General features: G+C 45.0%; 1 protein-coding gene across 14 annotated transcripts in view; it reads left to right on the forward strand.

Moving 5' to 3' along the window:
* Positions 1-15,951, forward strand: part of AFAP1 (actin filament associated protein 1) — a 198,263-nt gene that overhangs the window by 69,488 nt on the left and 112,824 nt on the right. For 8 of the 14 annotated variants that reach the window (XM_077136319.1, XM_077136320.1, XM_077136331.1 and 5 more), the window contains exons 3-5: positions 5,500-5,643; positions 8,123-8,251; positions 10,651-10,748. In XM_077136319.1, coding sequence (XP_076992434.1) covers positions 5,500-5,643; positions 8,123-8,251; positions 10,651-10,748 — 371 coding nt within the window. Of the gene's footprint in view, positions 1-719; positions 944-5,499; positions 5,679-6,489; positions 7,303-8,122; positions 8,252-10,650; positions 10,749-15,951 lie in introns of those variants that run through there. The other 6 variants (XM_077136322.1, XM_077136330.1, XM_077136321.1 and 3 more) reach the window with 4 other exon arrangements.

The raw sequence follows: 15,951 nt of genomic DNA on the forward strand, positions 1-15,951 counted from the left end.
TTAAGTAAGATGCCTGGTCTTTGACATTAGTATATGCATTTTTTCATGTTTTGGGGCATAGTGATCAATTCCAGTTTTGTTGACTTTTAATTTTAAATCCATTATGGATCTTGAATTTTGTCGAATGCCTTCTTGTCATCTCTGTTAATGAAATAATCTCCTTAGATCTGTTAATCTGGTAGCTCATAGTCATAGATTTTCTAATGTTGAATTGTCCTTGTCTTCCTGTAGTAAATCCTGTTTGCTCACAGTGTAGTCTCGATGTAGTCTGTTGGTTTCTGTTTGCTAATAAGTGAGATTGGTCTTTGGGGTGTGTATGTTGAGAATCTTTATTAGGTTTAGGTATTGTTTTTATACCTGCCGCAAATAAAAAAAAAAAAGGGAAAGAATTTGGAATGATCGCTTTATTATTCTCTGGAATAAATGATGAAATAGCCTTGATCTTTAATTTTAGGAGAATTCCCCAGGGAACCATTGAGGACTGATGCATTTTTCATGAGAGTGATATTTTGACTATTTTCTCTACTTCTGTGAAAATTGGTGTGTGTGTGCTTCCTAAAACAAGTTGGTAAATTTTATTTTTTTCTGTGAAATTATTCATTTTGTCTGGTTTCAGAATTATTTGCATGGAGTTGTACAGAATAGTCTTTCACGACGTTTCTTTGTGGGCTGAGGGACTTAGGACCTCATGGTTTTAGAAGGTAAGATTTCTTTGGGTGGCGTTCACTTACTCCTTCATGGATCTCAAGTCTTAAAGGACTTACTGATGAGCGAACAAATGGTAGTGATGGTAACGGCTACCATCTACTCAGCACTTGGCCGCACACTTAACTCGCGCATACAGGGAGACATCGGCTGGTCTCATTTTAAGGATGAGATGACTTTAGGGACATGCCCCACCCAGGCCCACCACGGAAGAGGCAGCACTGAGGGTTGCGTCCAGGTTCGTGTGACTCCAGAGTCTGGGGTGTGGATGGGGAGAGGAGCTGCGAGCCAGGGGATGGCGTGGACAGGCGATTGGGAAGGAGGGACCACCAGGGGTGGAATGATCGGGGGTCTTCCCCAAGGGGTGGGCTGTGAGCTCCCCTTGGCAGAGTTCTGGGGCTGGGAAGGGAGCCAGGGAGGTGGTTCTGGGTGGAGCAGTCGGCGGTGGCTGGAGAGGAGAAGCCCATCATGGACGGCTGAGTGGAGGCGGGTCGGTTGCAGCTGGTTTGGGAGTTGGTGGTACGGAAAGGACAGGAAGAGTGCAGGGCAGCGGGAATTAGGAGAAAAAAACAGATATTGTTTTCACCAGGCCCAGTTTCTAGGCGTTTCTGTGCCGGTTTTACATTCTGATAAGAATGTAAAATAAGTAATGGGACCACCAGCCACGGTTTTGGCTGTACCCAGACTGATTCAGAACGCAAATAGTAATATACATGTCACACCTCATTAATGTTTGCAGACAGAAGAAAATGGGTGTTGCAACATCCGCAAAGCCTGCGGTCCGTGAGAAACTGAACAGTGTCAGCGTGTGATCCATCCTTTGCCTCTCCTGAGAAAGAAGCAGGAAATGATGTGGTGGTTTATTCTACTTTCTTAGAGGCAGTTATAGTTGGCATTTTTCTTGTAGCATAATTGAGGTTATTCTTTGTTTACAAACTGGCTTCGTGTCCTCCGAGACTGTAGGAAGGACTTAGGACTTCTGCCCTTGCTGCTGTTGGGGTGAAGGGGACGGTTTGGTGCCGAGGCTGAGCAGCAGGTCACCCTGCGTCTGGGTCTGGCGCTTTTTATCAGGTGCTGTGCCACCCTGGCCTGCTGTTCCACCCTGACCTCTCATGCCACCCTGGCCTGCTGTGCCACCCTGACCTGCTGTGACTCTCTGGCCATCTGTATGGGTGGCATGCGGAGAGCAGGTGGCACATGGAGAAACGGGTGGCTTATGGACATGGTCACTCTGAGAACCAGTCTGGGGACATCGAGTTGGAATCACTGCCTGCCTTATAGACAGACACCTGGGCTCACAGCCGGTAGCAGAGACTGATATCTGAGCTCTGCAGGGCAGAAGGGAAAATGTTGGTTTCTCATGCTTTCTGGAATCCTGCAAACTTGAGTTATATATTACCACTTTCTGCTTTAGCACACTTACTTAAGTGCTTTATTTATAGGAAAAAAGCAATGAAGTGGGAATTTATTAGAAGGATGCGGAGATGTCTTGTGGGATGCCAGTGCAGCCTGGCTGCAGGGGAGCCGGAAACGCGACCTGGCAGGTCTCCAGGACTCCCGTCCCTGACTGACTGACTGGCTGACCTTCTCGTCACGTGGCCTTCCACCTCTGATTCTTCTGGTGTCGATGTCATTCTCTCATCCCCTGTCAAATGGCTTTCGTCATTTGGAATGGACATGATTGAACACAGGTGTTCTGAAGCTCTGCGTTATGTGTCTTCAGTTCAAGGGGCCGTCCCACCTGGCTAGTATTTCTTAATCCCCAGGAAAAACACGTGGGAAAGAGATCTGAGTGCCCCAGCTTGGGTTCGGGTGGCCCGAGCCTAGGAGTGGGGGCCTGCAGTGTCTGCCCCTGAGGCCGAGGGCGCTGTGCCCCGAGAAGAGGACCATGGCCGTGGGCTCCAGGTCCTGGCGGGGGTGGGGCAGTTCCCACGGGAATGTTGTCACGGACCTCAGGTTTCCAAGAGGAGCTGGGGGAGATGCCCAGGCAGGGCCCTGGTAAGCTCCTGCCAGACAGTCAAGTCCTAGAAGCAAGAGGGCCAGGCTTTTTTTTTTTTTAAGAAATAAATTTTACTATCTTTCATATACAAAAACTGATTAACAACTGTTAAAAACAGTACTCCACTTTTTCACAGGTTATAAAAGGAAATCTAATGGAATTGCATTCAACAATAAAGTCCAGAGTTCACTCCGGGTAATATTGCATTAGCATTCCCCTACACCAGTGCAGAGGGTATCTCGGGAGTCTTATAGTCGCATACAGCACACGGATGCGAGAGTGAGTTCTGGTCACGGCTCGTGTGTTACTAAGGTTAGCAATTCAGAGCATTATAGGAGAGGAAAACTAAACCAAGGAGAAGGTATAGGCTGGCACACCAAGAGAAGTCACGAATTAGAGGATTGAAAATTCTGTTCATTGTATATATATGAGAAAACATTATTTTTCTTCAATTTCTGGATCGATATATTTGGGCAGAAAAGGTTGCATGTTCAAAATCCACATAATTATTCTTTGAAAAGAGAGAGAGAAAGATCCTTTCCTTTAGTAACTAATACATGCAGGAGGCAGCCCCAGAGTGGCCTGAGAGACAAAAGCTGTCGTGGGCAGGTGGCTGGTATACTGCAGATGCTTTAGGCAATTCTCTTAAAGCTCTCCTGTAATAGCATGGCTCAAATGGCGGTGGACGGGGCTCTCTCTTGAGGGGAGTTCGGGGCAGTCGTATTCATCGGATGTCTCCTTAAAGATTTATAGCTATAAGTGTATGTGTGAAGATTTGTCAATAAAAGTATTTGAAAGAAAAAAAAGATTTATAGCTGTAGATTTCCTCCTCTTAAAGTAAATCTATCAAGCAGCATATAGCCTAAAGTGAGGTTCAGGGATTCTCTTTTTTCTTTTGCTTTTGTGTAAGTGTTGTGGGAAAAGGATCTGGCAATTTCATGGACATTGTGTGCAAAAGAATGTTTAACAAAGATTGCACAGGGACGGATACAGGTAGCTTCCTCAGGTTAATACAGTGTGGGGTCTTTTGTTCCCCTGACTAATCCCTGTTAAGCATGAAGTATTGGCTTGTAGGTGTAATGCGGGCTTTAGGGTGACACGGCAGCCAGCACACTTTAGGGGCTCCTAAAGCTTGGTTGGGGGGGGAAGTTTTGTCTGCAAGAGGCCAGCCACCACCTCTTGAGTTTAAAGATTTAGAAAAGTTGGGTCCCTCTTCGTTCCCATTTCCCCTTCAGGCTGATAACGCCACCGCTATTTGTGCCTTAGTTTCAGCCATCTTGCACCCTCTCGTCTAATCTGGCCCTGCCGAGCTGCTTTCCCCTCTCACGTCCCTCCACCGGCCACCCATACGCAGTGACCGCAGACACCCAAGCCGGAGAGGCAGGTTTGGCAAGGAGAATAGATGCAGGAAGATGGAGAATGTCCAGTTTGGGGTACTAAAGGGTTGCACATAGACAGTTTAAACATTTTTGCTTGTAACTTTTAGCAGCCCATCCTTTCTGTGTGTGTGCATGGTTTGCAGATGACTCTGATATTTATTATCTTGTTCGTATCTTACCATAACTCTTTTCTTTTTTAATGCAATTTTATTGAAATATACTCACATGCCATATAAAGTATCTAACTTTAAGAATTGGTGGTTCACAGTATCGTATTGTTGCACGCTCATCATCACAATTGATTTTTGAGTATTTTCATTGCTCAAAAATAATAAAAAGAATAAAAATAAAAGTAAAAAAGAACACCCCAAATCCATACCCCTTACCACTGCTATTATTTCTTTATTTTTTTGTCTCTTTTTTCTTACTCATCTGTCCATACACAGGATAAAGGGAGTGTCGGTCATAAGATTTTCATAATCACGTGATCACATTGCAAAATCTGTATTGTTATACAGTCATCTTTAAGAATCAAGGCTACTGGAACCCAGCTCAGCAGTTTCAGGCATTTCCCTCTAGCCACTCCAGTACACCATAAACTAAAAAGGGGTATCTATATTAACACATAAGAATAATCTCCAGAATGACCTCTCAACTGTTTGAAATCTCTCAGCCTGAAACTTGATTTTGTTTCATTTCTCTCTTCCATATTTTGGTCTAGAAGCCTTTCTCAATCCCACAATGCTGGGTCACACCCATGCTGGGAATTCTGTCCCATGTTGCCAGGGAGATTTACACCCGTGGGAGTCATGTCCCACGTGGGGGGAGGGCAGTGAGCTCACCTGCCGAGTTGGCTTAGAGAGACCGCATCTGAGCAACAAAAGAGGTTCTCTGGGGTGACGCTTAGGCATAGTTATAAGTAGGCTTAGCTTCTTCTTTGCTTAGGAGTAGTTTCCTAAGGGCAAACCCCAAGATTGAGGGCTCGGTCTTTTAAATTAGTTATCTCCACTGCTTGTGAGAATATCAGGAATTCCCTAGATGGGGAAGTTCATTATTTCCACATTTTTTCCCAGTCACTCCAGGGAACTTGCAAATACTTTTTATATGCTGTGCAAGTTATGCTGGGTTGTATCGGGGCATCACGCTAACCTGTACAAACCAATAAGATCTCATTCCCTATTCAAAACTCCATGTAATTATGGTGTTCTAATAAACTGACCATACAAATTAGATAGTGTGCTACTAAAAATATAAATTTTGTACCCAAAAGAAATCTCTTCCTTTGGTCTCATATTGAAGTTGAAGTTTCACACAATACAGTAAATACCATCCTTTAACCTTTAGTCTGCTTTACCTTAGTCCTACCTGGATCACCTTTATTCGCATCTCTAATTGAAGTGTTGCTTGCTTTTTCAGTGTTTGCAGCAGCTGCTGTATGGTTTATTGCTGCCTTTCAGAGCTGCAGAACTCTAGCTCTAATTTCAGATGTCACACGGATACCCGAAGTTCCAGGAAACGACCAGGCTATGCATAAAGAGCTCAGAATCTCAGAATTTAGAAGTGAGAGTAACAACTCGGGAATAAATGTGACTGCTGTAAGAGTTTACAATCTAGGAACCTTTGCAATAGGCCTTTCCCCCTGAAATTCAGTTCTCAGAGTTTGTGTATTATAGTCAGTCCATGTTAGCGAGGCATTATTCTGTCTGTCTTTTCATTTCTGGCTTATTTCACTCCACATACTGTCCACAAGCTTCATCCCCCTAGCTGCATGCCTCAGCTGCATTCCTTCCTGCGGCCCCTCAGTATTGCACTGTACGTGCACACCACCGTTCCCCCTTCCGTTCCTCAGTCACTGTGCCCTTAGACCACCTCCGTCCACCGCAGCTCATGAACACTGCCACCGTGGGTACCACTGTGCAAACATCCATCCATGTCCCTGCTTCCCCTCCTCCCAAGTAAGTATATACCTAATAACGGGGTTGCAGGGTCACATGGCCACCTGTCCTTAGCCTTCCGTGGAGCCACCCCACCGCCCTCCAGAGGGGCTGCCCCGGTCTCCTCTTCTACTGACAGTGACGGGGTACCTCTCTCTCCACATCTTCTCCAGCACTTGTATCTTTCTGTTTATTTTTAAACAGTTTTATTCATATACCACACAATCCATCCTAAGTAAACATTCAGTGGTTCCCGGTGTAATCACACAGATTTTTTGGTCTGAAAATACATACTGAAGACCCTAAAGAGCTTTTATTTGTAAATATAGATATTCATCATATTAGAAATTAAAGATGGGAACTTAAAGATATTTATTAATTTATTAAAAAGTATCAATAGTAAACCCATTACTTCATTTAAGTAATACATATCTATAAAAAATTTACTAAATTTACCAAAGAATTGAGAATAATGGCATTGTTTCATGTTCCTGCCAGTCTCTTTAGTGGCCAGCTTCATAGGAAGGAAGTGAACTGGATTTTCATGTCTGCTTCTGCATTCGGCTGTTGTGGGATGTTGTTTTGGTTGAAGGAAATCTGACCTCCCACAGCCATGCAGATGGAAAAGAGAAGAGCCTTTGAATAGCCTTTTCAAATAATACGGCTGCTCTTCTTTGAGTTACAGCAGGACTCACACCTGGTAGCTTCCTCAGGTTAATACAGTGTGGGGTCTGGGCCTGTATCAAAGAACATTTCTCACGCTGTTAGCTTATTTTGTACTTTATGTGGCCCTTTATCATGTATGATTTGGTAATATGTATTTTATAACTGGTTTACTGAATTCTACAGATCTGCCAATTCTTGATACGTTACGTTCTGCAACATCACAAAATCCTGCTGATTAATACCCCTCCTGATCTCATTAGAAAAGTTGTTGAGCCTTGGGAAGCTGTCAGCTCACAGTGTTGGGAGGACACCAGGTTTCCAAAATTCTGATTTTCACTCGGAACCTCCCGTTTTGTCATTGGCAGTAGATCTGTGAGTTGTTTTCCTGGAAAAGTGATAAGCTCTGTAGTTCATCTCTGAGACGATGCCTGCCAAACGCTCAGGTCTGAATAGCTGTAGTGTGTTGTTTGTTATTTGAAGGAAAGGTGGTGCTTCATTTAGCTCTCAACCCAAACAGCCGCCCCAGTGTCTTTTCTCTGGACGACAGTCAGACTTCAGACTCCAGAAGAAATGCTTCCTGCCTACGCCCCATTTCATCCAGAGGATGTGGAAAAGATCGGTACTCAAGGGCCCAGATCTAGTAAAAGTCCTAATGTTCACCAATTCTCCAGGGAAGTGGCTTTTATAGAAAAACTGTGGGGCATGCACAGAGTGCCATACCGATGGGGTAACTTGGTGCCCCCTCTTTGATTCTCATGAGGGGGTTGGTACCTTCCCCCATTGCCTTTGCACCATTAGTGCAGAAAAGGTGAATAATGTGTTGGTTTTATTATGAGAATAGTTTTGACCTGATGGACTCCCGGAAAGGACTTGGAGGCCACATATTTTATTCTCGTGGCTGCCAGAGGAAACGGCTGCCAAAATGCTAGGAGGAGAAGGCACAGTGCAAGTCAGCACCGGGGCTGGGGCTCCACTCGCCTCTGTCCAGCTCTTTTGTAACCCAGGAACCGTAGCACCAGCACCCTGGGCCTGGGGCGGCCCTGCAGCAGCATGTAGTTGAGTTTCTGACATCACGTCCTATGGTTATCAGAGCACCGTTAGGGCTGTAAGCTCCCGGATTCTCCTTGTGATTGAAACAGATTTGCATGCAGCTGACACCCAATGATGACGCCCAGTCTGCAGGTCATGCCTCCTCAGTTGGCTTTGGAGCCTCTCACAGCCGAATTTTGCTGCCTCAAAGCAAAAGCGAAGAGGCATTTGTCTAGAAGGGGATGCATCAGTCTTCTGGTTGACTTGGTTTCAGGGAGCCTGCTTTTTGGGTTGCAATACTACACTCATCAATTGAGCCAAAAATGACATGCTTTGACTAAAGCTTAGTCATATTTTGACATTTCTGTATCAATGGGTCTCATTATACCTTTCCCCTGCCTTTGTTTCAGCAATGGAAGAGTTAATAGTCGAACTTCGTCTTTTTCTCGAACTCCTGGACCATGAATATCTGACCTCCACTGTCAGGGAGAAAAAGGCCGTCATAACCAACATTCTGCTGAGAGTGCAGTCGTCCAGAGGTGAGCGCATCATACCTGCGCCGTCTTCCTGCATCCTTCTCGGCTACGGACCACCCTTAATTCCACCCGTTTCCTAGAACATAGTCATTTGCTTATTAATCTGCTAACTTACTGATTCATCAGGCTTTCATTGCAGGCCTGTTGTATGAGCCAGGTACTGTCCCCGCTTTCAGAGATTCCCTCAAAGGACTCAGAGTCTCAGCATCTACGTGACACAGGCAGGATTTATCACAGCCCTGTGGTGCGGCTGCACAGCTGGGTCATAAGGGAGAAACCACAGCGGGGTCTGGGAGAATGCGTGTGCCTGCTCCCTCTGCTCTCTCCCTCCCCCGCACAGAAGGGCAGCCCCTGGTGTGGTGTTTGTGCCCTGGGTCATTCCTTAGATGCTCAGAGCCCCGGTCTTTACTGGGCACCGGACACGTAGACGCCTCTGCCTGGCATGTGCCACAACGCCGCACTCCTGGAAGGAGGGCAGGTGCACAGCAGAAGCCACCCCTTGGGAGCACTGTGTAGGCCCAGGGGGCCCCTTACCAGTTTGGGAACGGGGTGGGGTTCTTCTGAGTCCAGGTTCTGAGCCAGCCAGGGCCCACCTTGGGAGAAAGCAGCCTTGGCCTGCTGTGTTAGTGCCCCTGGTGGAAAGGCAGGTGATAATGGAGCACGCTGAGTGCTACAGAGACAGCAGCAGGTGCTGTGGGAGCCCAGCAACGAGACCCCAACCCAAGTTAGTGGAGGGCAAGAGTGGTGGAGGGCTGGGGGCAGGTGGCAGGATAGGATGTGAGTGTCTTCCAGGCCCGGTTAGGGATGGCCAGATGGACATGTAGGGAATGTTTTAAAAAAACTGCTTTATGGAGATAATTCATATACCATAAGATTATTCATACAATGTGTACAATTCACCAACTTTTGTATCTTTCTACCATTTTCTAGTTTTGGAACCACAGGGATGGCTGTCCTTGCATGTTCAGAAGTGCGGTTCCTGGCAGCATTTGCCTAAGCCAAGTTTAGGTTTTGAAGGATTCTGTAAAGAGTTCTGAATTTATAGGGGCCATTGAGGCATTTTAAGCCATGTATTACACAGATTTGCATTTTAGAAAGCTTACGTTGTCAGTCAGGAGGAGGGATTGAAGGATTTGGTAGTAAATTCCAAGTGGGCAGTGCAAGGGCCTGCATGGATGGTGGACCAGTTGCTGAGATGGGAGCACACAGACAAGGTCAGGTTTTGGAAGAAAAATGAAGAGTTTGATTTTGAAATAATATTGTTACTTTTATGCTCTGAATCTTTGGTCTGTGGATGAAAATCCTGCCTCCTCAGGCCTTTTGTCATGTGCATTTACGAGCGTGCGCTCCCACGTCAAACTGGCTTTGAGTCCTGGCTCTGCTCTTTACCAGGTGTGTGACTGTGCACAGATTACTTAATCTTTTTATGCTTTAGTTGTCCTATCTAGAAACAAGAGCTCACAGGAGTAGCTATATCATAGGGATGTGGCGAGGATGTAAAATAGTTTAAAAGTACATGGCACATAGTAAGCACTCAACCAACATGGACTGTTATTTTTTATGTTTGCTTTGATAGAAGTGGTGTTTCTTTTTCACCTGTTCTCATCTGCGTCCGCCCTCCTCTGCAGCCATTCCAAATAGTGGTCTGAGCCTAGCACAGTGTTTGTCCTCCCAGCATTCCCTTCCTCTCCTCATTCGCTTTATAGGGTTCAGACTTCTGTGTCTCCATACTTCACCCTGCATGTATCTTCTGATAATTTCCAACTCACTAACTCTTTCTTCAGCTATTTAACTTTGCTGTAAACCCATCCAGTGATCTCTCAATTTTGATTATTGTATTTGTTAGTGGTAGTCTCCATTTGCTCTTTATCCTGCTATTTTTTCTTTTTTATTGTTTTCCAGTTCTCTGCCCAAACTCCTGTCCCCATTGCAGCTCCTGGAGGGCAGGGATGGGTCTTTGCATGTCTCCTTCCCAGCCTCCAGCTTAGTGCACGACCCCTTTAGAGGTGCTCATTGCTGAAGAATTATGTTTAGAGGTCTTTCCAGGTGAGCTGCTGGCACATAAGTAGTACTGTTTCCATTTGAAGCTCATTCCTACCTTTAGGGCCTGGTACCCACTGCATTTCCTGATGGTTAGCTCTGCATACATTTCTTGACTTGTGAGCTCACACCCCTTAGGCACTGATATATATCAGCCCTTGTCACCCAGCAAGCATGCTCCTAGCTCTTCCTGTTTGATTAGTTCCCTAGCTGTAGACTGATTACACCTCCCTTGCGGGGTTGTTGCACAAGATTAGAGAAAATAGGAATTTGCAAAGGGTCCAGCCCAGGGCTCAGAAAGTGGCGGCTGCTAGTGGCACCCCGCTCCTCACCTGGTTCTGTGGTCTTGGTTAATCTCTCAGGTTTTGAAGTGAAGGATCATGCTTCGAAGCAAGAGCCCGCCAGCAGCCTGCCAGCCCCACCGCAGATGCCCCTGCCTGAGATCCCGCAGCCGTGGCTGGTGAGTGACCCCTGCGCCTCCAGCACGGGCCCCCGGGGTTGCATGAATTGCTGATTCTGGGTTGGTGGGTGACCCCAGCCCAGGCCATCAGGGAGAAGGGAGCTTCTGGTCGCTGCAGGCACTCTTCTGGGTGTTCTTTTAGGGTCGCAGAATGTGCTGATAGTCGCTCCTTGGGAATCGGTATGCTGAACCGTCCTTTTCAGCAGCCGCAGAAATCTGTTCTGAAGTCAGATAAAAAAAAAAAGAGAGAGAAATCAAAGGATAATGAAGATAGAGCCTGGAGACTTGACCCTCTTCCTGAGTCAACTCTGAATTTGAATACCTTTGTGTGAACCTTTACTATTAGTTCTTATGCTTCTTCTGGGATTAAACATCCATTTTGTTCAAAGAGGAAAATACATATTTCAGAAATGTGCATTTGATTTGATTTTATATTTAAAAAAAAAATGCTGTGATCCTTTTGCCATTTTTCCAGCCTGGGAATACCCAAACATGCCATCACTGTTGCACCATCCCACTCTATCTGCATTTTTTTGTTTTGTAAATTTCCTTATTCGGATAAATTAGGTTTTCATTCAAATTTAGGGCATAATCAGTTACATGGCAGTTCTCTTTCCCACATGAATCTCCTAGTTCCCTCTCCCCCAGCATGCAGGTGGCTTGCAGGCAGGACGATGTCCACCCAGGTGTGTCTGCCCACCTCCTGGCTGTGCCCAGGCAACGACTGTCATGCGGGGAGATGGGAGGAGATGACCACGTTCTGACTCCACGCCACACATCACACCTTATGCCGATTACTTCTTCACTTATAATTTCATTTAATCCTCATAATTTGGCTTCAAAAAAGCTCCTCAACACCTCTTCTTATGTGAGTAGCATGTATGTCCATTTTCCAGAAAAGAAAGCTATGTGGCTTGCTCAAGTTAAATTTGGTAAGTAGGACAGGCAAAAGTTGTAGCCTCTGCTTCGATTATAGTCCAGCCTTTTCTCGACAACACTGGTTGAGGAGCTGGTGGCAGCCAGGCCGAAGGTCGTGTGGCTCCCAGATGAGAGAGGCCTGTGCTAGGAACCGAGAGCTGTTCATAGGAGCCACGGACATGGCAGGGGCAGTGGGCAGGCCCTCCAGCCATGCAGCCTGCACTCTTGGCCCAGCTCTGCTACCTGCCAACTGTGTGATCTTGGGCAAACTACTCAACTTCTCTGTGCCTCAGATCCCTCATCTCTAAAAAAGGAGATACTCATAGTACCTATTTAGTAGGATTACTGTGACAATTAAAAGACTTAATATATCTCAAATGCTTAAAACAGGCCCTTGCATCTATTAAGCCCTATGTAAGTGCTAGCTATTAATATTTAGGGCAGTCCTTCCCAAACTTTCAAGCAGATCACCTGGGAACCTTCTTAAAATGCAGGTTCTGATTCTTGATGTCTGGATGGCACCTTAGATGCCACATTTCTAACAAGATTTCTGTAGAAAATATGAGAAAAAACTAAAACTAAAGAAATCAGTGAAACCATCTATACTCCCTTATTCCCCGGAGAGCGCTGGAATCCTCTAGGCACATTTTCTTGTGTTCTCTGCCCAGCACCTGTTTCGTCCATGGTAGTGGCCTGCAGGGTGGGTGGCCGTTGAGTGCTTGCTTGGTGTGCTTATTTCCGATGGAAAGTGCCCTAAGTTAAGATGCTCACTGGGTTTTGAAGAACTCATATGCATGAAGAGTGCAAACTATCTGTTTAGTAATTTTTACACTGATAACATGTCAAATGATAATATTTTGGACATTTTGAGTTTGAACATGGTAACGTCAATTTCACCTGTTTCTTTTTACTTTTTAAATGTGGCTACTAGAAAAATTAAAATTGCATGTGGGGCTCACGTGGGTGACCTGCATGTTCAGTCTTTACCTGCCTGAGACCACAGTGAAGAGATGTTTTTATATGCTTTTTCCTTTTATTTTTAACGTTATGAATTATGCATTTTTACTTTTTTTAATTGTGAAAAATAACATATATACAAAAAAAGCAATAAATTTCAAAGTATGCTGCAACAATTCGTTATAGAACAGAATTCAGAGTTTGGTATGGGTTACAGGTCCACAGTTTTAGGTTTTTCCTTCTATCTGCTCCAATGCACCGGAGACTGTAAGAAATATCAATATGATTCAGTGGTCATACTCATTTGTTAAACCCTATCTTCTCTGTTATAACTCTGCCTTCCACTTTTTTTCAACTTCTTTTTATTTGTTGTTTTCCATTTTACCTAAACTCTTATCCTGTTTGTTGTATGAGCACTTGTGACTCAATTAGCTTTTTCATGTTTGTTTGTTGTCTTATATACTATCTTTAGATATCATGCAAAATTATAGCCTGCAGTATATATAACTCAATTTTAATCCTATTTACTCATACATGCTGTTCATCTAAACAATGAAGAACCGGATGGGAAACTAGTTGTTCAACAATTAACTGGCTTTTCTATTCAGATTGACTTCTGTTTTCTTTCTAAATTTGCCTGGAACCTGTAGCTCCCCCCACAGTATGCTTCAGTGTTTTGAGTCTTCTGCTTCATCACCCCATTTCAGTTAGGAAAGGTATTCAGAGACGAGGGTGAACGTGGAAATACCTCGAAGCAGCCAGCAAAGTGGCCGTGGCTGGAATCTGCCCTGATTCTTCTCCTGGACTGCACAAAGCACCACCCCGGCGGGCCCTACCGAGCCCACGTCCCTGACGGGAGGCATCGAACGAGCTTCAGGTCCACCGGGAGCTCTCACAGAACAGCCCATGCTTTCCACCCGTGGATCTCTCTTAAACGACATCCATTGTCCATTCATTCATTCACTTTTCCTCTTTCCTCCTTCCCTGGCTCCTGTCTCCTTCAGCTTCTACTCTGTCCCTGCCCTCTGATGTGGTCGAAACTGCGAGGAGATTAATCAGAAAGGTCAGCTAAGTGAGAACTTTTACATGTGCTTTCCACATTTTCAGTTTAAGCCTATCGTTTTCAAGGAGCACCTTTACCAATGGGTGATTTCTCCCTGCTCAAGCCTAGTGTATTGGTGGAAAGACAATGTTTCCCCATTATCTGAGCCCCACTGTCACTTGCTATAAAACTCCCAAGTTTTTGTTGTAAGACCAAGGCCAGCTCTCTGAGTATGGGCTGCTCAGGATTCTGCTTGCCTGTTCTGCACAGTCTGTACCCTCTGATAAGTGGTGATTAATTCCCAGTTTGTGTTTCCATGCAGTGGAAGGAATTGCTTGTGAAGCAGTCTGAGTTTTGAACTCCTCGAGTTTTAGGAATGTGGCCTGTTCTTCTACAGTGGGCTTGCCCACATCTAATCACATAGCTCCTTTTTGGGTCGTTTGGCTCCTTTTTGGGTTGTTTGTCTTGCCTGAACCTGCCTAAAACTTCTCAGAAGGTTACAGCTTTTCTTTTACACTCATTTTTGTCTTTAATTTTTAATGTAATAGTTAATAAAATAAGTAACTACTTATAGTAGTAAGTATAAGAATTTGAGGAACACAGCTGACTCTTGGTAGAGGGAGGTGTAACTGCAGCACGGGTCCTTTATAGACATTCACCGAGGGCTCCTTAGCTGTGACCGCTTAGCATTTAAGGGCCATCAGACACCAAGCCCAGAAGTAGCCAGGTGTGCCAGGAGTGTCACAGGCACCTTTGTGTCACTGGTAGTAGGGTTAGGCAGGTGATTGGTGGACAAGGCTGAAAGACTGCAGGCATTAAGTTTAGAAAGCGCTGTGGGCCCTGCCAAGTATCTTCAAAGCAGTGGTAATCACTGAAAGGATTTTTGTTTTTTTCTTTTCAGTTTACTTTGTGCTACTCCACCCAAGGATGATTTCTTACTGGTTTGAACCACTGTCAAAACATTTTGTTTTTATCTCTTTCATTGCATGCATTGAATTGAATGCTGTCTTTTATCATTATTATTTGTGTTAGAATTCTCTAAGGAATAGGCATCACCCCCTTGGTGCCTAACATCGTGCTCTTATGCAGTTTTCATTAGCCAACTGGTGACACTTTAGCTCTGAAATTTTTGCTTTTGAAGATGGTGCTTATTGCTTATGCTTCTTTGTTTCTGACATTTCAACATGTATAGAAAATACTGAGACTGCCTATGAAGGTCAGAAAGCATGCAGAAAGTCAGCTTTTTAAATGAAGGGAAAATCCAGATGTCACTACTACACTCTCAGGGTGAATGTGCCGAGCAGCTCTGGTGCCCTTCCTGAATTGGCGATTCCTTCTGCACAGCTCATGTGTCTTTTGGAGTGCAGGGCAGAGTATAGGCGTGTGTTAGGTGTAATTTAGAGCTTCTAACCCTGTGAAATCACGAGCATGGAATGTGGTAAGTTGAACACAGCTTTGGCTCCTTTGATTTCATGGGAAGACTAGAATAGGCCAACATGTGGATAGCTAATAAAAGTGTTTGTGGGAAGAACTGGGCTTGTCAAAGGTTCTCTGTTTTTGTTTCACACTGGAGTGGTGCATCTATCGAATTGATTGCCCTTAGAATGCAGCAAATGCTAAGAGAGCATTTGAAAAGGCCAGCCAGGCTCATTCAGAAATGGGTTTCGTCTGTGTCGAAGTCCAGCAGAGCTGTTTCACCAAAGGGGGCTAATTCAGACAAGCGCTCTTTGGGTTTCATTTCCTTCCCTTCCACTTCTGTTTCAGAATAACTTTGAATCAAAAAACAGGAGTGTTCCAGTTTGCTAGATGCCGGAATGCAGTATACCAGAGACAGAATGGCTTTTAAAAAGGGAGATTTAATAAGTTGCTAGTTTACAGTTCTAAGGCCATGAAAATGTCCCAGTTAAAGCAAATCTATAAAAATGTCCAAGTTAAGACACCATCAAGAAGTTACCTTCACTCAGGAAAGACCGATGAAGTTCAGGGTTTCTCTCTCACCTGGAAAGGCACGTGGTGAACATGGCGAGTCTGCTAGCTTCCTCTCCAGGCTTCTTGTTTCATGAAGCTCCCCAGGGGTGTTTTCCTGCTTCATTTCCAAAGGGCTCTGGCTGTGTGGTCTCTCCTCATGGCTCTGGTCACTCTAAAGGGACTCTCTCTGCAAAATGTTTCCTCTTTTAAAAGATTCCAATGAACTAGTCAAGACCCCCCTGGAATGGGTGGAGTCACATCTCCCTCTAATCAAAAGTCAGTACTCACATTTGGCTGTGTCCGTCCCTGTGTAGATAA

Source organism: Tamandua tetradactyla, chromosome 19 (genome assembly GCF_023851605.1).
Source record: "Tamandua tetradactyla isolate mTamTet1 chromosome 19, mTamTet1.pri, whole genome shotgun sequence".
NCBI classification, from domain to species: Eukaryota; Metazoa; Chordata; class Mammalia; order Pilosa; family Myrmecophagidae; genus Tamandua; species Tamandua tetradactyla.